The following is a 25,009-nucleotide window of genomic DNA, read 5'->3' as shown; positions in this document are numbered from 1 at the left end:
AGCTATACTGAATTCTTTGTAGTTCCCTGAAGGATGGATGAAAGTCAGAAGAAGTGTTAGTCAGAAGTGTTAAGTACACTAGCAGCTTAGAAGATAAATGCAGAACTCCTAGGATGTTTTATATATAGAAAATGAGTAAGCATGCACTTTGTGAAACACAGACAGAACTGTGTTAAATATACATAGTAAGTTAGTAAACTATAAGGCATATCAAAGTGAAAATAAATCAAAAATATGATGGAACAGAGCATCATTTAGAGTCAAAAAGGAATGGAAAAACTAAGATATGAATAATTATGCCATCTCTGGGATGACAACTATGTCACCCCTAAATCAGCCATCCATAGGTGACACCTAGTATAGTCTCTTACATGCTCTACCCAAGAAATACAAGTAAAACCCGTGTCTGTTCATCAGGCTAATTAGTAAGCTCTGGTTGTGACCAAACACGTTTCCCTGCATCTATCCAACAGAGCAGGTGTGTGCCATTGGCCCAAAGCACTTTCCACCTGTGGGCCTCCTTGCTGTAACCTCAACGCTAGTCTTCATAAGCATAAGATCAGTGGGAAAGGCTGATGTGGCAATAACACATGAACACTGCATAACTCATGACTCAGCTGATGTTGCCCTTCCACTTGTTTGCACCCTAGCCTAAGTGTGTCAGCTTGCCCCAACTCTCTCCCCTTACTTTTCACTAGATATTTAAATTGATTCAGTAAACCATGTTATTCAAGCATCTTAATTTGTCCTGAAAGCCTTCTGTTTCACTACCTCTAGGATAGATTGCCTAACAGTTTACTTGGAGGCCACCATTGCATCAAGCAGTTTTCCATAGACAATTCAATTCAGGCATTAATCTCCTCCCAGAATTTCCCTGCCTTAGCACCTCTCATTTTATCCTGTCCATATCCTTGCATTTCTGATGGCATTTATCAGACCACACTGTGATTAACTATTTATTCCTCTCTCTCATTAGTCTGAGCTCTCTGAAAGCAGGTATAAATTTCATTCTTCTTCTCTCATAACTTAGCAAAGTGCCAATCACAAAGTAACTACTAAAAGAACTACTGAATGTCACCTCCTGTGGACACAGTTGAGGGGATTACCCATTGTTCTTGCCTTTCTCCCATTTCTAAGATGGGTGTAAATTAGGGAACGGCAAAAACCCTCACTAGGTTCAAAGCAGCATGGAGGTGTTAGGAAGGACCATTAGAGAGGTTCCCTGCAAAAAACAATTTACAGTAGGTGTGTATAGTATTGCTAGCAAGCTTGGGCTTCGGTGGATCTTATTTCCCTGTCTCACACTTTTCACCTGGCTAGTTAAAACAACAGTGGGGCGGGGTGGGGGAAGGGGTCCTCCTACCCCCACCTGAAAATGGCTGCCAGCTCAGACGCTTCAGTCTAAGGGATTTAGGGCCCTCAAAGATTGTAGGTGAATAAAATCTGTTTTAGAAATTAATCAGCTCCTAAATTGGCCCAGACAATAGGGTTACAAGAAAGATACTGTGTGTGTGTGTGTGCGTGTTTCCCTTCTGAAAATTTGCAAGCATCTTCCTGGTGCCTACACTCTGCTCAAAGTAATAAACACAGCTGTTCTTATAATTTATAATAAAAGAGATGCATTTTGGAATATATTTCGCTTGAGTGAAAGAAATCAAAATGTGAGACCCTAAATAAAGGGTCTCTTCTGAAGGTCTTTTTAACTCATTCACTTCTTCAGGAGTTAGGAGGGTTGGGGTGCAAGAATGTGGCATCACGCACAGGCGTAGAGATTCGCGAACACAACCCAAGTTAGCCAAATTTGCATCTTGTAAAAGGTGGCCCCAAACACCGCCCAATTCCCTAACGTCCAACAGAAGAAAAAAAAAAATCCAGACAGCCTCTGAAGCAACCATTGCCTCACCTGGATTCATTCGCCAATTCACGCCGCCCCGCCCTGTCCGCCCCGGAGGCGGTGGGCCAAGCTCCGTTCCCCTCTAGGCTTCTCCCAGGCCTCTCTTTATGGTAGCGCTGAGACTCTCTAGCCTGGCTCGCCGCCCTCTCGCTGGTAGCGCAGGGGGGAGCTGAGAAGCCGGCTGCCGAGGCCCAGCTGAGACGTTGCGGTTGCGGCCCGGACCCCGGCGATTGAGAGCTCCCGCTAAAGGTGGGAAGGGCTGGGGGAGGCTTTGGGGAGGGTCGGGGGCGTGGAGACCGATCCCTGGGTGGGAGGAGGGCCCGGGCCAGGTGATGGAGGTCCCCAGGAGAGGAGGGGGAGCAGGTCGGACACGTGAGGGGGATTTTCAGCTGCTAGCTGTGGCCTCCGCCAGCCTGCCACTCTGCAGCGTTCCCCGTTTCCTCCGGTTCATCTGCGGCCCCTCGTGTCAAGGCCCAGTACGGTTTCTACCACCGCATCTGTTGACCCCGCGGGTCGTCGCCACCCTTAGGGAGACCTGGAGCCCTGCTAATTTTGATTTAGGCTTGTCTTATTTAGAGGAGAGCTTTGCGGCCTAGAGCCCCATCCACAGCTTATATGTCTGCTATTTGGTTTTTATTTTTTAAATCGGAGCCCTCCCAGCCCTAGCTGTTTGGTTGAGGCCGGATGCCGAATAAATAGTCTTCTTTCTTCCATTCCTGTACCGTGAACATGGTAGAGGCTCATATGATGTATCTGGTGGCTTGCAATATTCTGATACAGCCGTGAAGTAGGGGCGTTATGCATATGAGCACAGGGTTGAGGTGGGGATAATTGCAGGATCCTGAGCACCTAGTCACATTGATTTGGGCAGATTCAGCCTTCTTTGTGTGAGATTCTGGCAGTTTAGGAACATGTATTCATTCGAAAGATGAATTGCCAATAAGTACTAAGTGCCAATATTGTGCTAGTTAGAGAAGTTACAGCTGTAACAGGACCCTGGTGATTCCTTGCCCTCACGGAGCTTAATACATAATGGGGAAAACTAACAAAGAAGAAAGCCTGTGATGAGTGCTATGAAAAGGGAAGTCCCTGAAGTTATTTACTCTTTTGCCTTGAGTGAGAGAGAAAATAACACCATATAGCTCCTGTCTTCCAACAGCTGAAAAATAATAGAGTAAAAGTTTCAAACACAGAGGAAGAAGGTCCTATAACAATAGTATTTGGGTAAGGCACAGCAGAAAGGTGAAGACGCTGGCACTGTCTTGAAGGATTAGTTAGCATTGCCTGGCTTTCCAAGCAAAGAGACAATATGAAGACATAAAATATAAAAGAACTTTGCTAGTAGAGTATTTTGACCCGGAGTATGTGACGTTTGAACAAGTAATGCCATGCTAAGGAGTCCAGACTTTGTTTTCTAGGGAGAGGTGGAAGTGTTTTCAACAGAATAGCTTACAGTTCAGTGTCACAATCATTTACCCAACTGTTTGACAGTTTTAGTATTAAGTACTGTTTGACAGTGTTGACCACATCCAGAATTCAGGTAGAATAAAGAGAGCTTTGCTCACTCATCTTAGTCTGGAAACAGTCTTTCAGTTGTTGAAATCAAGGGATTCTGTTCTCTTTGACGGTTTAGGACCATAGGAATAGAGAGAAATCACAAATGGAGTTTGGAGACCTGAAGGGTTTGCTGAATTGTGCCAAATGTGAGCAGTAGGCAGTATATAGATGGGTCTCATTGTTTTAATCCATTCATCCAGCCTATGTCTTTTGATTGGAGCATTTAGTCTATTTACATTTAAAGTGATTATTGATAGGTATGTACTTATTGCCATTTTGTTGCTCATTCCTGGTTGTTTTTGTGGTTCTTTGTTCTTTGCTTCTCTTGGTCTCTCCTCTCATGTTTTGATGATTTTTTTTTCAGTGTTATGGTTGCTTCCTTACTCTTTGTTTTTTGTGTATCTATTATAGGTTTGTGGTTACCATGAGATTCATGTATATTGACATATATATATATCAGTTTATTTTAAACTAATTCTTGGCTTAAGTTTGAATGCTCTAAAAGCACATTTTACTCTTCCCCCCATGTTTTGTTTTTGGTGTCATATTTTACATCTTTTTATTTTGTGTATCTCTTAAATACTTAATTGTAGTTATAGTTGATTTTACTACCTTTGTTTTTTAACTTTCATACCTGTTTTTAAGTAGCTGATGCACTGCCTTGACTATAAATTTGCCTGCACCAGTGCAGTTTTTTTTTCATATATTTCCTTATTTCTTGTTATGGCCTCTTCTACTCAAAGAAGATCTTTAACATTTCTTGTAAGACTGGTTTAGTGATGATGACCTTCTTTAGTTTTTGCTTGTCTGGGAAACTCTTTCTCTCTCCTTCAATTCTAAATGATGACTTTGCCAGGTAGAGTAATCTTGGTTGCAGGTTTTTTCCTTTCTGCACTTTAAATATATCATGCAAAGTTACTGCTAAAAAACCGGCTGATAGTCTTTCAAGAGTTCTTTTGTGAGGGTTCTTTTGTATGTGATTAGTTGTTTTTCTCTTTCTCTCTTTGAAACTATCTTTGACTTTTGCTGATTCAATTATAGCTTGTCTTGATGTGTCTTTAGGTTTATGTTGTTTGGAACTCTTTGTGCTTCTTGAACCTGGATATCTGTTTCTTTCCCCAGGTTAGGGAAGTTTTCAGCCGTTACTTCTTCATATATGTTTTCTATTTCTCTTCTTCTCCTATAGTGCAAATGTTAGTATGCTTGATGTTGTCTCTGAGGTCCCTTAAGCTCTTTTAAATTTTTTGCTTTTTGCTTTTCTGCTTGGATGACTTCCACTATTCTGTCTTCTAGATTGTTGACCCAGTATATTTTTCATTTCAGTTATTGTATTCTTCATCTCTGTTTGGTTCTTTTATATCCTAACTCTTAAGTTCTCAGTGTGTTCCTCCATTTTTCTCCCAAGTTTGTTAAGCATCTTTATGACCATTACTTTGAACTCTTTATCAAGTAAATTACTTATCTCTATTTCCTTAGGGTTTTTTCCTGGACTTTTATCTTGTTCTTTTTTTTTTTGGAACATATTTCTCTGTCTCCTCCTTTTGTTTAACTCTGTTTTCCTATTAATTAGGTGAAACATCTACCTCTCCAAGTCTGGAAGACATGGCTTTGTGTAGGAGTGTCCTCTGTATGGACCATGTGTGCCAGGCAGCTTTGTCAGGCTGGTTGGACCTGGAGCAGGTGTGGGCCAGTGTGTCCTGGAGCACGTTCACATTGGGACCACCCTAGTGGGGTGACTGGAGCTGGAGCAGGCATGAGTGGAGCAGGGGAGGGATGCGGCCCCAGGACTTGCCGTGCTCAGACCACCTTGGCAGGACAAGTGGAGCTGGGGGGTGGGGTGGACCTGGGGCATGCTGGGGCAGCCTTGGCAGGCCAGTATGAGTACCTGGACCATGATTCTGTCCGCACTATTAAGGTGTACGGGGAACACACAAAAAATGGCACTTTCTGGCCCCTTGGACCCCAGAGACAGTTTCACCAGTTCTCTGCCCATTTGGCAGACACTTGAGGATTAGTAAATGGATTTCCTTCATCTAGAGCGTAGGTGTCCTTTAAACAGTTGCTTCTTTGCCCTGCTCTAGTGTGGGCAAGTCTGCGTACAGGTCCCTCAGTGATATCCCTCCCTACTGAAGGTCCTCGTCAGGGTTGGGGTTCCCATCGATACCATGCCCCCATCTCTTTTATCCATCCCCTGTGTTGTCCCTCAATCACTTATCACTTGTTCTGTAGCCCCCAGTTCTTCTTTGGCAGGTATGGATCTGTATGTAGGTACAAATTCAGCGCATCTGTGGGAAGAGATGAGTTCAGGGTCTTCCTACACTACCATCTTTGACTGGAACCTCCCAAATGTTTTATTTTAAATAATACTATGGACCATATTTTTATTTTAAGTTCACTTTATCTTTCTTATGGGGCCTGGGTCTTCTTGAGGTTTAAGACTATCCCACTTGGCCATTTAACCCTTCTGTTAGTACCCATTCAAGTGTCCTGTAGGTAGTTAGTATTTGAAGATAATGGGCACAAAAAGTTTCCAGTTGCCAGAGGCATGATTTGTGTGTGTGTGCGTGCGTGCGTGCACATGCTTAGGACTGAAACTGCTGATTTGCAAAGTAGGGGTGAAGTTATTTTTTTTTTAATTAAATAAAAGGTAAATGGGGAAATACCTTACAAATTGTAAGACCCCTATACCGAAAAAACAAGACGTTTTTCCTGAAAGGGAAAGACTCTTAAAAATTGACCTAAAAATTCAGTAATTTTTTTTTTCGTTAAATTTCCTCTTAATGCTCTTTTTCCCACTAACTTGAAGAGTGATAACCAAGCACCACTATCTCCCTCTGCTTTTGTTTTGTTAGTGGAAGTGATGGTTGTGGTTCTGCTTTGACTAACTCCTATAGGAGGCCTGTGATCATGTCCTAGAACTTGTGTTATTAGGGAAACTTGCTACTGTCGTGGCCTTGTATGAGGTCACTCAGCTTCTTCAGTGCATCCAACCTACCTACCGTAGAGTTGGGTAATGAATAGCAAGATAGTGTTTAAAACTTATTCCATGGAATCTATAAAAAACAAATAATTTTAAAATATAATGTTTAAAAAATGAACTCATAGATAAAGAGAACGGATTGGTAATTGCCATTGTCGGGGGTTAGGGTGGGCAAAATGGGTGAAAAGGGGGTCAAAAGGTACAAACTTCCAGTTGTAAATAAGTAATGGGGATGTAACATCCAACATGATAACTAGTTAATAATACTGTACTGCATATTTGAAAGTTGCTGAGGGAGTAAATCTTAAAAGTTCACATCACAGAAAAGAAACATTTGTAACTGTGGTGACAGTTGTTAACTAGACTTATTGTGGTGATCATTTTGCAATATATACAAATATTATATCATTACATTGTATACCTGAAACTAATATAATGTTATGTCAGGTAATACCTCAGTTTTTTAAAAAAGCTTATTCCCTAACTTGTCAGTGTTCAGATATATGAGGAGCAAATGCCTGTGTTTACTACCTAAGGTATAGAAGAAGGGGTCTAATAAATCTATATTTATTTCATTCTCTCTCGACTCTTCTGGGAGTGCTATAAAAATATTGGAAGTTAATCTTAGAATCACAAAACATACTCTATTTAGGTACTGAAGGAAAGTATTGGCAATTCTAAGGCAAGAGAAAATTGAAAATGCAGAACTTTTAAAAGCAAGTGTCAAATAATAAAATCCAGAGTTAGTAAGGAGAGACTTTATTGAAAGGGTTATTGCAAGAGGGGAAAAGGGATTATAGCAGTGGAGAGAATTCTCTGACCAAAAGATTTACCAGCTTCTCAAGGGATGAGTAAACAAAGCCAAAACAGAGCTGCTTGGTCTGACTGTAGATCCCAGATTGTTTTGCCCTGAGGCCAGCCTGTTCTCTGGAGGGGCCCTTTGCTGTCTCTGGCTGAGGGTAGACCAAAGTTCAGGGACCTAGGGGAAGGAGAGAAACTTAAAATATGGTTAACAAGCATTTTGTTCCAATTGATTATTTTCAAGAAGCAGTTCAGCTCATTATTCATAAATTTATAAATGAGACAATGGGAATTTGGAGGTCCTTTGTCCTGGTCATAGGTAAACAAGGGGATGTTCTTGAGTCTTATGGAAGCCATATGGAGAGGAGTAGGAGGGTTTCTTGGCTATTCAAGAACCAGGAGCACAGGTCTCAGGTAAAATTTGACTCGTTAAAAAGGCATTTTACTATTTGAAGTGGAAAATAATTAAGTGTACAAATAAAATTCATTGAAACATTTATCCAGGAAGGCCTTAGGATACTCATTGACATTCAGGAATTAAAAAATCCTCCATCACTATGTGTAGTTTGAAAGCACTTAAAGACCAGTCTCATTTTTATCTGAAATTTTCCTAAGGCGGTGGGGGGAGTGGAAAACAAATCTAAATTACTCAGGTCTAAATGAACACATTTGGGGCTTTTTGTTTGTTACATGGTTTTCGTCTTAACCTATAAAAGCTGGATTTTTTTTTTCACTCCATCAAAGTGACTTGGCTGGAGCAAATTAATTTTTTCCTATGTTTAAAATATAATTTTCCACAAAAAAGGGAGAAGGAAGTAAAATCATGACTGTCACACAGATATAAAATTAGCAACACGTGGTTTTTGTTTACCTTATTAATGAGGGGACTGGTAAGATGTTATATAATCAGTTCAAATGACAATCAAAAGAACTGACACATTTACTGATCAGGAATATTGAAATAAATGAGCAAATAGAGGCAAAACTTTCTTCTTCCACAGTGGGCCAGGGGCATCAATTGTACCTCTACCAGACAGAATTTACAAGAATATAGACAAGAGTTGTTTTGCATTGCTGTTAGTTTTGTACAGTTGTCAGCTGTAAAATAGCTCAAAGGCAATGAAAGACTCAGAGCTCTCATGTAATGGGAATGTGAAAACCCTGAAGGTTGTACTCTTTAACAGTGCAGTTTTCCACTGAAGCAGGTATTTCTTTCTATACCTAGTTTATGAAATTTACAACTCCCCCTCCCCCCTCAAATAATCTTCCCTAAGTGTCGGACTTCCTGGAAGGCAAGTACATGTCTGTGTGTGTGTGTTTCTTATTCTTTTTTTGATATACTCTATAAATATAGAAGATGCTTGGTTAATGTTTTTAATTGAATTATCTAAAGCAGTGCATCTCAAACTGTACTGTGCTTACATATCACCTGGGTGTTTCCTTTTTAAATGCAATTCTGATTCAGTGAGTGTGGGGCTTTCCTGAGATTTCTCTTTTCTATTTCATAATAAGTTCCCAGCTGATGCTAGTACTATTCAATAGTTCATGGACAGTAAATAGTAATGTATTTCTGACTATTAATTGAGGAAGATATTAGATAATCATTACTGGAGAATATGGCACCATACTGCAGGTGAAGGGAGCAACATGAAGCTACTAGACTATCACTTGAAGAAAAAAAAAATACTAATTGTGGGCCACATTGCCAGAGCACAGGCCAAAATGAGCAAAAGAAACAGTTGCTCGGAAACAGATCCAAAAAACTCTATAGCAGGGCTTCCCTGGTGGCGCAGTGGTTGAGAGTCCGCCTGCCGATGCAGGGGACACGGGTTCGTGCCCCGGTCCGGGAAGATCCCACATGCCGCGGAGCGGCTAGACCCGTGAGCCATGGCTGCTGAGCCTATGCGTCCGGAGCCTGTGCTCCGCAGCAGGAGAGGCCACAACAGTGAGAGGCCCACGTATCGCCAAAAAAAAAAAAAAAAAAAAAACTCTATAGCAGAACTTTAGCTTCAGAGAAGAGAACAGAAATGGGGACACTGGGAGATACAACAGGGGAGGAGCAACCAGAGGGGTGTAAGTTTTAGAAGGCAGGCAGTAACCACTGAAGATAACTGCCTGAAATTTTGTGTTCCTTTAGCTAACCTGACTTTTTTTTTTTTTTAAAGCAATGCTTGAACGTAAAACTGCTTTGACACAGGTGTGTACACTTTTACCGTGACGGTTTCACTCAGGTTAGTGGTATCAATATGCCATTGAGCTTTAAGCAATGTGTAAAATATATTTCGTACTGCAACTAGTGATTTGTCTTCTGTCAGATGGGGCACTTTAATTTTTAACTGAGCAGGTCCTGTAATTTGTTCATAAGTAGTTCAGTTTTCTTTTAGCAGCAAATAAGAGGTGGAAGATAATGTGAAGCTGGCACTAAAGAGATCTCTATTTACTGGAATGTGCAAAAAAAAAAAAGGCATGGTAAATGAGGCCACCAGTTTTAGCAAATAAAAATACAGGATGCCCAACTAAATTTGAATTTCAGACAAACAACAAATTACTTTTTAGCAATGCTCAAATTTAACTGAGCATCCTGTATTTTATCTGGCAACTCCAATAGTAAATAATTCTACCCTAACAGTGATACCTGAGAGATGGCTTCTTAGAAAATAGCATAATTGTGCAGCAATTTAATTCAAGTGTTCCTCCATTATGTACTTAAAAGTACTTATGTACTTAAAAGTACGCCAAGAGTTCAAAATGGTTAGAAGCCATTGTTTACCCAGAACAGGATGTTTTCAAAGACTGATAGGGTCATGGCTAACTTGAAGGAAAAACAAATTCCGCTCTATGCTTTCCAACTAAGAGTCTAGATTCTTAGTGGTTTAAGGTTAATAAAAGAATTTATGCAATTGTGGAAGATGTCCAAGCAAATACTTACCAGAAAAATTAATTTAGTAGGAATTAATCATATTTCCCAATTTCCAAGAGCATCAGATCACTTAGAAATAAGGATTCAACCTCACTGGTATAACTTGAGTCTACTGATAAACTCTTGTGAATAACATCGTAATTTAGCCAAGATTAAAGGAAAATAAAGGAATAGAAGCCCCTAGTAGCAAAGAAAAAAAAAAAAAACTCCCTAACGGGTAAAAATGTTTTATTGCCATGGACAGATAGAATTTCTAAAATAAAATTTCCAAGTCACAAGATGCTTTTCCTATCAAATATGATCAGGGTATAACTTCTTGAATGCTAAGAAATAGTTTTACGTTCAAAAAATCATATTATACATTAGTGTCTACATATCGGTGACAGTTACCTACAAAGATAAAGAATCTGTGGCATTAATAAGACATTAGCAGTCTCCATACTGTGCTGTGGGGACAGTTGATCAAATTTCCTTCCTGTTAGTCGACTGTTAAGGAAGGTCAGAGCCAGATTTGTGACACTGTCTGCTGAAGTTTAATACAACATAGTGTGGCGGTGGTGTTTTATAACCGTATCTCTGGCTTCTTCTTTTCCATTCCTTAATTTATCTTAACCCACTTATCTGTTAAAAGAAAACAAATCATTAGATTTATACAAGCATTTTCATCTGATGTGATTGGGACCTATACTTGGTAATTAAATTTTAAAAGTTGGTTAAAATATAATTTAAAATATACTCTGTTTTAATCAGCTTTTAAATTTTTTAAGTTAAAACGTTCAAACACTTTAAATTCTGGGGTTTTTTGGGAGGGGTGGCAGTGGGGACCGTGTCTGGCCGGCCCTCATGTCCAGGTACTTCAGGTAACACTGCATTTCCCAACCAGGGCCAGACCAGGGTGAGGCAAGAGAGGCACCTGTGGTGCAAATCTGGGTGGGTGCCCGCCTTCAGGGGCACGCCAGTGTCTTCTCCCAGGCTCAGCCCACTCTTGACCTCTACTCATCCCCCATAAATTCTGTTTTTTAATTTTTAAAATTTTGTATTTTAACTTAAGACATAGAAATGTATATTTACTCACCATTTTTTATTACATGAGACTACTCTTTTCTTTGTATATGGCTTTACTGATTACAGTTTCTCTCTGCAGAAAACATATCAGAAAGTATCTAAGCTTTCTAACCCTTTTTTTAATGTGGAGCAAAGCTTATAAAAACACTTGCAAGATTTCTGGATCCTTTACTTTTTCAGTACCTCGCCACTGCCCAGATTTCAGTGGTTCACATCTATTTTCAACAACAGTTTTTTCCTAGTGACTTGTATTTGTTAAAACTTGTCTTACGAATTCAACTAAATTTTTGTATTTGCTTTGAAAAATATTTAGTTATGAAAAATTTCAAACAGAGCACAGAAAATAATGAAAAACTTGTGTAGATACCCTTTTCTTCTATAAATCTCTCTTAAAAAAAAAAAGTCCTTCCTCTTTAGAAGTATATATACCACAGACTTGGTATCTATTATTCTTAATGTATATTTTAGCATGTATTCAAGTTCTTATCCAGGAACAACACATACTATTGTATATGTAAAATTTTACGTGATATACTATATGTTCTTTTGCAGCTTTTTCACTTGTGATTATCTTTGAAATTTATTCAAATTGACTCATTTACTTCATGCAGGGGCTTTTTTTTTCTTTTTTTTTTTTTTTGCGGTGCGCAGGCCTCTCACTGTTGTGGCCTCTCTCGTTGCGGAGCACAGGCTCCGGATGCGCAGGCTCAGCTCACGGGCCCAGCCGCTCCGCGGCATGTGGGATCTTCCCGGACCGGGGCACGAACCCGCGTCCCCGGGCATGAACCCACGTCCCCTGCATCGGCAGGCGGACTCTCAACCACTGCGCCACCAGGGAAGCCCCCATGCAGTTTATTTTTAACTGTCCCGTAGCAGTCCCTGTTGAGTAACCTACAATTTCTCACTCTTTACCATTGGGTTATTTCCAATTTTTCACTGTCGAAAGCGATGCTGAAAGACTTTGTATGTATCATGCGCAAAGTCCTTATGCTCACATGGGACATATATTTCTCTGGCACAGACACATGGAGCTGAAAATGCAAGGCCCTGGGATGTGGACTTCTTCCGTTTTGCAAGAAATTACCAAAAACTCTAAAGCAGTTGCAGCAGTTTACATTCCTACAAGGTATAAGGAGCATGTAAGAATTGGCCACACTTTTGCCTTCACTATGTTACCAGATTCTTAAAATCTTGCCAAACAAATGTTTGAGAAGTGGTATTTCATTTGCATTCTCCTGATAACTATGAGGTTAAACACCTGCATTTGTTGGCTGTTTTGTTCTCTTCCTCTGTGAATTGCCTGTGTATATTTGTTTCATTTACTAATGGGTGGTCATTTTCTAATTGATTTGTAGAAGTCAGGGGGTTTTTTGAATATGTGGAATAATAATCCCAGCAACACCTATCCAGTGTGACTTCTTTTCCCTTCCTTAGAGTTATATAGAAATGTTTAATTTGGACATAAAATCAAACGTGTCCATCTTTTTCTTTGATATGTCCTTTCTTGTTTGAGAAATTCTTCTCTACCCCAGTGTCACAAAGTCTTCTATGTTTTCTTATAAACATTTTTACAATTTTTCTTTTCAAGTTTTATTTTATAATAACATCTGGAATTGATTTTTGTTTGTGAGGAAAAGATTTTAGTCTGTCTTTTTCCATATGGTTAGCTGGTTGTCCAAGCATCTTTAATTAAATCTTTCTCCCATTAATGTGTTATACCTATTTTTTTTAATTCTATCAAACATTTATTTATTTATTTACATCTTTATTGGAGTATAATTGCTTTACAATGGTGTGTTAGTTTCTGCTTTATAACAAAGTGAATCAGTTATACATATACATATGTTCCCATATCTCTTCCCTCTTGCGTCTCCCTCCCTCCCACCCCTCCAGGCGGTCACAAAGCACCGAGCTGATCTCCCTGTGCTATGCGGCTGCTTCCCACTAGCTATCTACCTTACGTTTGGTAGTGTATATATGTCCATGCCTCTCTCTCGCTTTGTCACAGCTTACCCTTCCCCCTCCCCATATCCTCAAGTTCATTCTCTAGTAGGTCTGTGTCTTTATTCCTGTCTTACCCCTAGGTTCTTCATGACATTTTTTTTTCTTAAATTCCATATATATGTGTTAGCATACGGCATTTGTCTTTCTCTTTCTGACTTACTTCACTCTGTATGACAGACTCTAGGTCTATCCACCTCATTACAAATAGCTCAATTTCGTTTCTTCTTATGGCTGAGTAATATTCCATTGTATATATGTGCCACATCTTCTTTATCCATTCATCCGATGATGGACACTTAGGTTGTTTCCATCTCTGGGCTATTGTAAATAGAGCTGCAATGAACATTTTGGTACATGACTCTTTTTGAATTATGGTTTTCTCAGGGTATAGGCCCAGTAGTGGGATTGCTGGGTCATATGGTATTGATTTATAATACCACATGTCATACACCAAGCCCTCATCTTTTCATGGATCTATGTGTCTATAGTATACTGATACCACACACTTTTAATTATAATAGCTTTATAGTAAATAATTTTTTTGTTTTCTTTTCCTTCAAGATTATCTTGGCTTTCTTGAACCTTTACTCTTCCATATAGACCAGCTTGCTAAATCCCAGGGGGTGGGGGAGTTGTGGAATACCTGGTGAAATTTTGATTGGAATCATATTGAATTTATAGATAAATTCCTAGAAAATTGACATATTTACTATAGTCACACTTGCCATGATTAATTTCTACATTTATTTAAGGTTTCATTTGTCTTTCTGTTTGATCGTCTTCTCCATAAAAGTCTTACATATCTTTTGTAAGATTTATATATCTTGTAAGATATCTTTGTAATGTTTTTGTTTCCAGCATGCTTGCTGAATTATCTTACTGGTTCTAATAGTTTGTCCATTGAACCTCTTGTATTTTCCATTTAGATATTCATATCTTTGAGTAATATTTCTTATTTCTTCCTCTTCAATCTTTATATTGAATACCTTTTAATATGGTGTTAAATGGAAACTGTGATATAAGTATTCTTGTGTAGTTCTAACTTTACAGAGAATGCTTCTAATGTTTTATAATTAAATAAAATAATGTTTTTGTAGGATCTTGGTAAATGTCTTTCTATTCCTTGCTTGCTAAGGGTTTTCTTTCTATTATGTAGATATTGAATTTTATCAAATGCTTTTTCAGTTTCCCAGATAAAAATTTTGCAGCACAAATCTGACTCTTTAATGTTTTCTCTAGGGTGATCTAGACAAAAATCAAAAAGAGGAAATTTGCTAGAATCAAAAATGATGGATCCATGTTCAGTTGGAGTCCAGCTTCGTTCCACAAATGAGTGCCATAAAACCTACTATACTCGTCATACAGGTTTCAAGACTTTGCAAGAATTGTCATCAAATGACATGCTTTTACTTCAACTTAGAACTGGAATGACACTTTCTGGAAACAATACAATTTGCTTCCATCATGCAAAAATTTACATCGACAGATTTGAGGATTTGCAGAAGTCATGTTGTGACCCATTTAACATACACAAAAAACTAGCCAAAAAAAATTTACATGTAATTGATTTAGATGATGCCACTTTTCTGAGTGCAAAATTTGGAAGACAGCTTGTACCTGGTTGGAAACTTTGTCCAAAATGTACACAGATAATCAATGGAAGTGTGGATGTTGATTCTGAAGACCGACAGAGAAGAAAACCTGATTCAGATGTATGTATAGTCATTTTTTCTCCATTACTTCTACAATGTAGGGTTATAATTATAAGGAAATCACATTTATATCACTATTTATTACAGTTGAGCCTTGAACAACACAGATTTGAACTGTGCAGGTCCACTTATATGTGGATTTTTTTCAGTCAATACAGTACTATACAATCTGTGGTTGGTTGAATCCAAAGTTGCAGAGGGCCAACTGGGACTTGAACATCCTAGCATTTTGGTATCCATAGCGGATCTTGGAACCAGTCCCCCTCAGATACCAAGGGAAGACCGTACACTAACTAGCAGGCAATGAATATAAAGTTGGGGAGGTGAAAATAAATGGTGTTTCTAAATATTTGTGTAAACCCAGATTGTTTGGTAAAGAAAGTTGGCTTAGGAAAAGAATAACGTAATATTCCCAAGACTTTCAAGCCATAGCTCCTAGTGCTAAGACATTCTGGCACAGCCAGGACTTAACCATCCTAGCTCCTTTTCTGATACCAAAGTAACTCAGTAGGATATGCCAGCCAGCAAGGGCCTGAAATGTAGCAGGATAAAGTCCCCTTTTTTCTGAAGGACTTGAAAACTGCTGCTTTAAAAGGAACTTCAGAAGTGACTTGAAATAATTGTTTCTTATTTCAGCCTTTCTTTCTACTTTGGCACTATCCCATTCTTGTTTGGGATTTTAAGATGCTTGTGAATTTCCTTTGCTTCTAGCTCTCAATTCTTACTTGGTATGGTCAAGACTAATTTTAGGACTCCCTACTGTCAAAAAGCATACATTTTTACATTGTAAGCATTAATTATTTTATAACTCTCTTCCTTAGTCACATGTTACCTTTAAATTATTTAACCGTATCAGAATAACTTAAGATTTCATAAAGCTGTCTCTGGTGCAGAACAAGGACTGGTACATCAAAGGAGCACTTCTCAAATTTTCTATTTATAAGCAATTTATAATTCTTTCTGCTGGCATATTTTTCTCAGTTTTCTCCTTTTCATTATATTAATAAACCAAATTAAAATTTTAAATTACCTGTAGTGCTTTTCCTTCGTTATCCCCTCAAAGACATATCTACAGGACCCAATGTTATCTTGCAGTTTATGCTAGGTACTTGCTGCTGTCATTTTAGATGTCTTCTCCACTTCATTTATCTATTGTTCATGTGGAATGTATCACATAAACCTTTCTTCCCCCCAGATAATGAAGTTAAACTCTTAACCGTCAAAATTTTGTTTTACCAATTTTTTAAAAAGGATTATAATACTGTTACAGAACTTGAAACTTTATTACTTCTCAGCTTTAAAAATGTATGTAATCGAACCTTTTCCTAAGGACTCAGGATCATTACTAGGAGCCTGTGCTGTGTGCTGTGGGTTATACAGCAGTTTTGCTGCCTTCTCTCCCATGTTGGCAGCAGCCATTGCCATTTTCACTGTGCCTGTCCTCCTCTCCTTCTAATATGCCAGAGACTAAAATTAGATAATGAAAATATCATAAATAAGTTAACCAGTAAACTTTGAATATGGTCCCGGACCATGGGCCACATAAATTTTGTTGCACTTGGGCACTAAAACCCTTTTTTTTTTCTTTTTTGTGAGTTCCAGACTGTTTTCCAGGCTAAGGAATAATCTAGATTAAGATTAAGTGAAATATTTATGTATGGTTGGATATTAAGATTTGAGTTGATAATTTGTTTACCTTTATTCAGGGAAGAACTGCTAAAGCTCTGAGGTCATTACAATTTGCAAACCCAGGAAAGCAAACTGAATTTGCTCCAGAAACTGGTAAAAGAGAAAAAAGAAGGCTTACAAAAAGTGCAGCTGCTGGTTCAGACAGGTAGGCTATGTGTTATTTAAGGTACATGTTAACTTGCTTCACATCTGTATTGTTTTCCTATCTTTCTCTTAAGTTTTGAATGTTTCTGGTTAGATATTTTAAATTCGATAATCTGGAATTAGTAAGAACCTCCAAGGGCCTCATAGAAAATTAAGGCATCCCCTTCCACTCTAAAAATTTATTTCTAAGAAAGTATCAATGAAGTGAACAAGATAACATTTTTGACACAATAATTAAAATAATTTAAACATTATACTTCTCTTTTTGTTTTGTTTTTGGCTGCGTTGGGTCTTCTTTGCAGTGTGCGGGCTTTCTCTAGTTGCGGCGAGCGGGGGCTACTCTTCGTTATGGTGTGCGGGTTTCTCATTGCAGTGGCTTCTCGTTGCAGAGCACGGGCTCTAGGCGAATGGGCTTCCATAGTTGTGGCATGCAGACTCAGTAGTTGTGGCTCACGGACTCTTAGAGCACAGGCTCAGTAGTTGTGGCGCATGGGCTTAGTTGCTCCGTGGCATGTGAGATCTTCTGGGACCAGGGCTCGAACCCGTGTCCCTTGCACTGGCAGGCGGATTCTTAACCACTGTGCCACCAGGGAAACCCTATACTTCTTATAGCTAAAATAATTCACTTGTTTGAAAGCACTGATATATAATCAGTATGTCTCTGCTTTATAGGTGGCAGCTAAAAAATAAATTTTATGAGAATATAGGTTACTTTTTATTTTTTACATGTCTAAAATAGAAAGTTACAGTACAGTCAATAGAATGAACAAGAAAACTAAATTGTTTGGAATATGACTTTTTAAACTGAACATTTCTAAAATGCAAATTGACAAAGAAACGTTAGTGTAATCATTCAGAATTATTTTCTACATAGGCCATTTATTCCATTTGTGAAGGTTTTCCATTGAATCATGTAAGTGTTTTTAGGCCAGATTTGCTAGAGTCCATTAAAGAACAAGAAACAGATTAACTTCAATATAAAAAACAATTGGATAGTATACTGTGATAAAAATCTGTGTTCACAAAGCAGTAGATAGATTGGCTGCTAATAAAATGTACCACTATTACCTAGCCTTTTTTTTTTTGGTAAGGAAAGGGTAAATAGTTTTAACAATTATATTATTGTTTTTAGACACAGTTCTTGTCCATTCCTTTGGATATGTTTCAACACTTTACAGTGAGGTCTCTTCTTCTCACAAGGAGCTCATTAGCTATCAATTGTAGAGTAGCTTTGAGTTAGGTAAGCCATGTATCAATTTGGCGGGGTTTCATCCCTAATTCAAAACATTTTATCTCCTTAAGTTTTTGTCATTAACTGTTTTCAACTAAATATTCAGAAATAATATATTTGTGGGGTGTAACACACCTTGTGTTTTGTATTACAGACAAGTGATCCCAGCGAAGAGTAAGGTCTATGATAGCCAGGGTCTCCTGATTTTCAGTGGAATGGACCTGTGTGACTGCCTCGATGAAGACTGCTTAGGATGTTTCTATGCTTGTCCTGCCTGCGGTTCTACCAAATGTGGTGCCGAATGCCGCTGTGATCGCAAGTGGCTATATGAGCAAATTGAAATCGAAGGAGGAGAAATAATTCATAACAAACATGCTGGATAATTTGTGGTATCAAATTACGGGATCTTTAAAGTTCCTTTCTCTATTTCTAAAATTCTAAGGTACCTTTTAAAGTTGATTGCCAAGTGACAAACATGCACTCAGTGTGCACTAATGTTGCTTTTAGGGTGCTTTAAAGTAAATTATTTGATGTAAAGTTTGATGGACTATTTATTACTCAGCAGTCAGCTTCGAGCCTGCCTGGGTCAATGTAAACAAGCAGTGTATAGGCAGTCCTCAATTTGCACAATTCCCAGGTCCACAAATTTCCATGACAGTGATTTAGTTAAATAAGCCAGTTGCCTAACAGCACAAATTTCAGTCACCATGGTATATTAATTGTGAGTATTTACATGAAGTACAGACTTCCTTGCTAGCTCTTAAGTCCACAAATCACTATGCAAGTAACAGATGTGCTTCGAGATCAGTGATCAATCACGTTACTTCTCTCATATTCTGCAAGTGATTGGTCACTGCACATGCGTTACTCAGTTTGCTCAGACAGCAAAGCACAGAGTTGTGTTGACTCCTGCCACCCATGTGACATTTTACAAAGTGGATAATCAGAATTGGCCAACAAAGATGAAAGTGCAGTGAAAAAATGAAAATGATAATGCTAGAAGTGTGACTTGAATTGAACATACATAGAGTTGTAGAAGAAATCACTGATCATGGGAATATTGACACTGCTGCTATTCCAGAGCCTCTAGATATGCAGCTAGAGGAACTCAGTGAAGGCAAACTTATCATCATAAATGAGAAAAGGAGGAACACGTCCCAGAGGAAGTGATGGTAACAGACTTCACATTAAAGGAAATTACAGAGGTATTTCACAACATTGAAAGCACAAACGATAAAATGGTGGAAGCTAATCTAAACTTAAAGGAGTCTGACAACTTGCAGTGGTATAGAAAAGATGCTTACCCAGTACCATAAATTACTTGACAAAAAGGCAAGTACTCCTGATTAGTTTTTTACAATGAAATAACACTTTAATTTTCAGTGCTTCTAATATAAATTACAATGTACTAAGTATACTTTTTTACAATTTTTTCATTTTTTTTATGTTTATAACTGACACTTTTTAATATTTTGACAGATTTTTTTCAAGGCCACAGAACAATAATAATTTTCCCCATTAATTATTAAGATTACTTTGATTGCCATTTTTATGGTCCCACACTACCGCCCATGCAAGGCAAGGACTACCTATAGGTGAGAATAGTACCTACTTCAGGAACAGTTAATTTTGAGACAGCTAAGTAGTTGAACTATTTTGGAAATAATCTACATAACTAAGTACTATAATACATCATTTCTTCTCTCCACTTATTCTTTTAAAAAAAGTTTTAATACTGTAAACCTTTCATTGCTTAGACTGTGTTCTTGGTGAAAATTTGTGCTTGGTGGCAAAAATCTATGTATAAAACATGGATATACATACAATATATAAGCAGATATGCATTATATCTGTGGTATTTCAATTTAATAGGGTGTTGACTAGGATTAAAAGGGCTAAAAACAGCTCCTTAATGGAGTAATAATGAAACAAGGTAGAGAAACACTGGTTGAGACAGAGTATAAATTATTTGGAAATTGATTGACTCTTGAGTTGGAATGTGTATGGGTACCCTTTGGAGGGTGGGGGTGGGTGGTAACTTCTCTCTGCTCTTTTTTTCAAGACAGCTATCCGTCAGTCTGTCTAAAATTTTTTATTGTCTAGGACACGGCCTCTAAACTAGCTTTTTATTTTCCTTAAGTATAGTACTTCAATCAAATGAGCTTTTAGCAACTTGAAATACTTTTAGCTGTTGAAAATAGATTTATACAGCCAATTTGATGAATTGACCAAAAGAGGTTTATTTTTACTCCTGTATACTTTTGGTATCTGTTTAAAATGACTGGTTTTACTTTGACGGAGTGCCATTTTCAACCATGGAATTAAAATGTCATTTTTAAGTTAGAAGTGTTTACCGACCCAATTATTAGAAATACAGTTTATCAGTTCCTTGACTGACATGTTTCAACAGAGTACTGACAAAAAGAATATTTTGGCTTTCTATACTTAAATCAGATGCTAGATTCTTTTTTTTTCCTGAATTAAGGAAATATTTTATCACAGAAGAGACGAACACAGGCTCCTAATTTTATCTGAACTTCTAGGTTATTAGACCTTCTTAGTTGAGTTACTGCCATCATTTTTTTGCTTCTAAATATGACTTAGTGTATTGCTTAAGCTCTTCATAGGGACAAGTTAAAATCGTAGCTTTTTTGTTTGTTTAAAACAGGAACATATTTTCAACAAAATAAATGACTTTAAAATTCAAATTGTTATATTTCAACATTCCTTAGTAGAAGAACATTTCTCTTATTTTTCAAAGATGATAAATTTTTTAAGGGAAACTTTCTTGAACAATTTTGCAAATATTTGTTCATTATGCCTATTTAGGAGACCAAACTTTTAGTGAGCATGCAAAATGTTTACAGAGAAAGGTATATCTGATTTGGAGTAGGCTGTAATGAAAGCTGTGTTTCAGAAAAACTACATCACAAGTCCACTTATGTTTTAATATAAAATTACAGTAATATAGAATACAATGAAATTGTCTAGATCCTTTTTGTACTTTGCATAAGTATGATTCAAAGTGGCTAAATTATTTTAGAATGCTATTAATCTAAAAGCAAAAATAAAAGTTGTATGAAACACGTAGCTTTGGCTATAGGTGGGTCCTGGTTGAAAAGTTAACATAAGACCACAAACGTTGGTCTTCCACAGTGTTGGTCACAAATGTTAGAGTGAAAAATGCACGTATATATCTGAATAAAATGAGTGGCATCCCAGTGATCTTTTTCCCATTTGTCTTTTACAAGTATAAGAAAATAGCTACTTATCTTTGGAATATTATATATGAGACTCTTCTATTTTTAAAAATATTATGTCTATTTCTAGATAGCAAGCTGCTCTACAACCTGACAGTCTATTCTAAAACTGTTTTCCTGGCGTGGATTCAACTAAGTAATTTTTTACAGATGTATTTTGAAACATGCATACATATATATACATATAGAGAGTGATTTATTCAGAGAATATAACTTATTGTAAGTTCCAGCATGGTTCTTAACTTTATGGAGGTCAAAGACCCCTGTGAGAAGCTGATGAAAACTATGAACTCCCCAGAAAAATGCATTTGAGTACTCATAAATATTCCACGTTCAGAGCCCCTGAACACGTATTGAAGTACCTGGGTAATAGGCATTTTCTGTAAACCATTTGATGTTTTTTTTTTTTAAGTGAGGATGGCTGTCTAAAGTGTAGTTTGGTTTTTTATGTAATGTTGTAGGTGGGTTTTGTTAAGCGAAATCAGAACGGTTCAGTTCGTTGAAAGAGCTCTTGCTACCCTGAAAAGGCTAAATCCCACCGTGGCCCACCGCTCCCACCTCCAAAAAGGTAATTACATGTCGAGTAGCAATGTAGAAAACTGAGGTGTCTTACATGGACTGAGCTTTTGTAATTAGAGATTTTCTTGCATTATGGTTATGCTGTTAGAAATAGCTTAGCATCCTTGTACAAATTCATGCGACACTACTTTAGTTTTTGCTGACATCTGCTGGTATTTTCATGAAAATAAACTCTGTTGCTGCTACTTAATGGTTAATCTCTTTGCTTATAAATTAAACTATGAACACTGGTAGTTACATTGAAGTGGGATATTTTTTAAAATTCTCAAAGTAGAATGGCTTCTCTTTTTAGCATTCTTAGGTCTTGCCCAGCAGCGGTCAACAAATTTTTAAGAATATGAGTGAGGATATGAAAATATACATGGACACTTCTGGGTTTATTTTTATTTTTATAAAGTTGGAGAGACTGTGAAAAATAATGCTTTTACCTGTTTTTTAAAAATCATCAAATACTTCATTGAACACTTAGTTTAAAAAGTGTAATAGACTTCTGTAGAGTATATACCCCAATTTGTAGATTATCTGTAACAGCATAGTTAAGAGGATTGACTAATCTTACCAGAAGATAAGGGAGATTTAGCAAATAGAACAGATTATTAACTCAGTTGGGTTAGTAATTCTCCATCTTTAAATACAATTTGAAAGTATTTAATTACAGCCCTATTAAGTGGCACGATTAAAATTTATTAATTTTTTCCCCTTGAAATGAGGGAATAATTTCTTTGTGAAATAATGATTAGAAACTTCAGTTTTCCTATTTTTTATCACTACAAGCAAACAGATGTTTTATTAAAAAGTTGCTGTAATCTTCCTAGACTATGGTTTTAAAATAAGTGGACTTATTAAAAATAAAATGTTTGCAAACATTGCTGAAATAGCCAAAACCTTCCAGTACTCCCAATTTCTAACAGCTAATATATACATGAAAACACGAAGTTTTGGGCTCATGATTTTAATTGTAAACAGGCTGGATGATACTTTACTCAGTTCTTTTCAGAGGCACGTTTTGAGGTAAGGGCACATTTTACTTTAAAGAAAGTAAAACCAGGCCTTGGCTCAGAGTTATGGGATGTTTGCCTTATCGAGAGAACTTATCTAAAACCAAGATTGAAGAGTTTGGCCTTTAAAAGGAGACCTGAAACAATTCATAATGTAAATACTAGCTCTGTAATTATCCCTTAGTTATCAACATCCAATCAGTTATATTGACCAATTTGATAAATACAAATTAAATTTTGGTTTCAGTTATCTTATATTCTAGTAGCCCAAATGTATGATTTGGGCTTCAGGGTGGTATTGCAGTTACTTTAAAAATTAAATTTGTTATTTGGTGACATAAGGTAAAATTACGAATAGTGGCAGTACTGGTACCATGTAAGTGGGTTCTACAAGGTTCTGGGTAAAGTACAAATTTAATTTTGGCATTAAGAGAGGTAAAATGATTCAGGGATGTTCAGTGAATTGTGGTATCCTTAAGGTTTTTAAATAACAATCTCATGCCTTCCCCAAAGGTTATTTAGCCTTTTGATTTGGATTGGACTTTACTTGTTTTTCAGCTCAGCTTAGTATAGTGAGATCAGATCAGTTATTAAGAGAGAGTCTGCAGGGCTTCCCTGGTGGCGCAATGGTTGAGAGTCCGCCTGCCGATGCAGGGGACACGGGTTCGTGCCCCGGTCCGGGAAGATCCCACATGCCGCGGAGCGGCTAAGCCCGTGAGCCATGGCCGCTGAGCCTACGCGTCCGGAGCCTGTGCTCCGCAACAGGAGAGGCCACAACAGTGAGAGGCCCGCATACAGAAAAAAAAAAATAAGAGAATCTGCAAACACAGAAAACAAACTTATGGTTACCGAAGTGGGGGAGGGGTAAATTTGCAGTATGGGATTAACAGATACACAGCACTATGTATAAAATAGGCAAACAAGAATAACACTGGGAACTATATTCAATATCTTGTAATAACCTATAATGGAAAAGAATCTGAAAGAATATATATGTATAAATGAATCACTTTGCTGTACACCTGAAACTAATACAATATTGTAAGTCAACTGTAGTTCAATTAAAAAGTCACCCCACACCATGCAAGGGAATTTTAAATTTTTATAATTCATAGTAATTCAATCACAAATTATTTGTTGTTTTAATGTCTTTTTTCCTATTGCCCACAATTCAGAATTCCCTTGCACACAAAAAAAAAAATAGATTGGCATAAAGGGCCAATCTGAAGTGATCTGGAGAAAACTATCATATGAGTTTTTTTTGTTGTTGTTGTTACATGAGATTTTTTTAAAATACCGATAAGCTTCTAATCACTTATGGCTTAGGGAATGAGACTGTGGAAAGAGAATTTCTGCATAAGATACAGACCCTACAATCTGGTGCATGCAAATAAGATTCATTTTTTCCAAAATATTATGGCTCATGGCATTCCTAAATTAGGCCTCAAGAAGACTCCTATAGGAAATATTGAAAGGGAAACATTTCCAAAGTTTTTCAGTTAAAGTTTCCAACTCATCCTCAAAATGTATAGCTGAACAAATGTTTAATTTCTCTTTGATATCTTTTTGTGTCAAAGAACTACACATAGATTTTAGGGTCAGAGCCCAACTAAACAGCCCTAACAGACCAAGCCTCCCACTGTGTGACATACCCACAACCCATGTTAGGGGGCTCAGACCTTTTAAGGGAAATGGCCTTAGGAGTTTCTTAACATCCTGCATTTTGTTTTCCCCTGCTCCCAACTATTGGGCTTGGAGAGAGACCTGACCCAAGGAAAGCCAGTCTTCATATTGGACAGCAGAGCTTTTAAATTGGGCAAATGTTAAGGAAACACTGCCGAAATGGTGAAAGTGATTAACTGAGCCAATCATTCTCTCAGGAGTTTAAACAGAAGATAAAGGAGAAAAATTCAGTTTGTATAAGGAGAGGTGAAATGACAGATTGGCTAAGACACTATAATGGAACACAAGGGTTCTATACTTACACACTATACCTTCAACAACTGGTGAAGCTGTCACTGAGTCACCAGAGCTGCTGTCAGATTAGTACATCTGTTGTATCTCGAAAATACCCAATCTCAGTGCAGCTTGGCCACACACAGTCAAGACCCCTCTTATTTTCATATGTATCCTTGCAACAAACACCACTACTTAAGAAATCCTTAATGAGGAGAT

General features: G+C 37.6%; 1 protein-coding gene across 7 annotated transcripts; it reads left to right on the top strand.

The window, feature by feature from the left end:
- The first annotated feature begins 1,921 nt into the window (after positions 1–1,921).
- ARL14EP (ARF like GTPase 14 effector protein) lies at positions 1,922–22,021 on the top strand. Of its 7 annotated transcripts, none has more exons than XM_089915018.1 (6): positions 1,922–2,143; positions 9,398–9,429; positions 12,239–12,356; positions 14,461–14,933; positions 16,640–16,767; positions 18,152–22,021. In XM_089915018.1, the coding sequence occupies exons 4-6, from the start codon at positions 14,508–14,510 to the stop codon at positions 18,378–18,380; spliced, it is 783 nt and encodes a 260-aa protein (XP_089771144.1). In that variant the 5' UTR covers positions 1,922–2,143; positions 9,398–9,429; positions 12,239–12,356; positions 14,461–14,507; the 3' UTR covers positions 18,381–22,021. The 7 variants fall into 7 exon arrangements, with proteins under 7 accessions (XP_089771144.1, XP_089771145.1, XP_089771146.1 ...); XM_022583723.3 differs by having other exon boundaries at positions 1,924–2,143; positions 12,239–12,343; XM_022583722.3 differs by having other exon boundaries at positions 1,924–2,143; positions 9,398–9,463; positions 12,239–12,343.
- The last annotated feature ends 2,988 nt before the right edge of the window (positions 22,022–25,009 follow it).

This window comes from Delphinapterus leucas, chromosome 7 (assembly GCF_059928025.1).
Source record: "Delphinapterus leucas isolate spDelLeu-1000000601 "Yukka" chromosome 7, BTC_Dleu_Yukka2, whole genome shotgun sequence".
Lineage (NCBI taxonomy): Eukaryota > Metazoa > Chordata > Mammalia > Artiodactyla > Monodontidae > Delphinapterus > Delphinapterus leucas.
The sequence above is the reverse complement of the archived record's forward strand: the minus strand, read 5'-3'. Positions and strand labels throughout refer to the sequence as shown.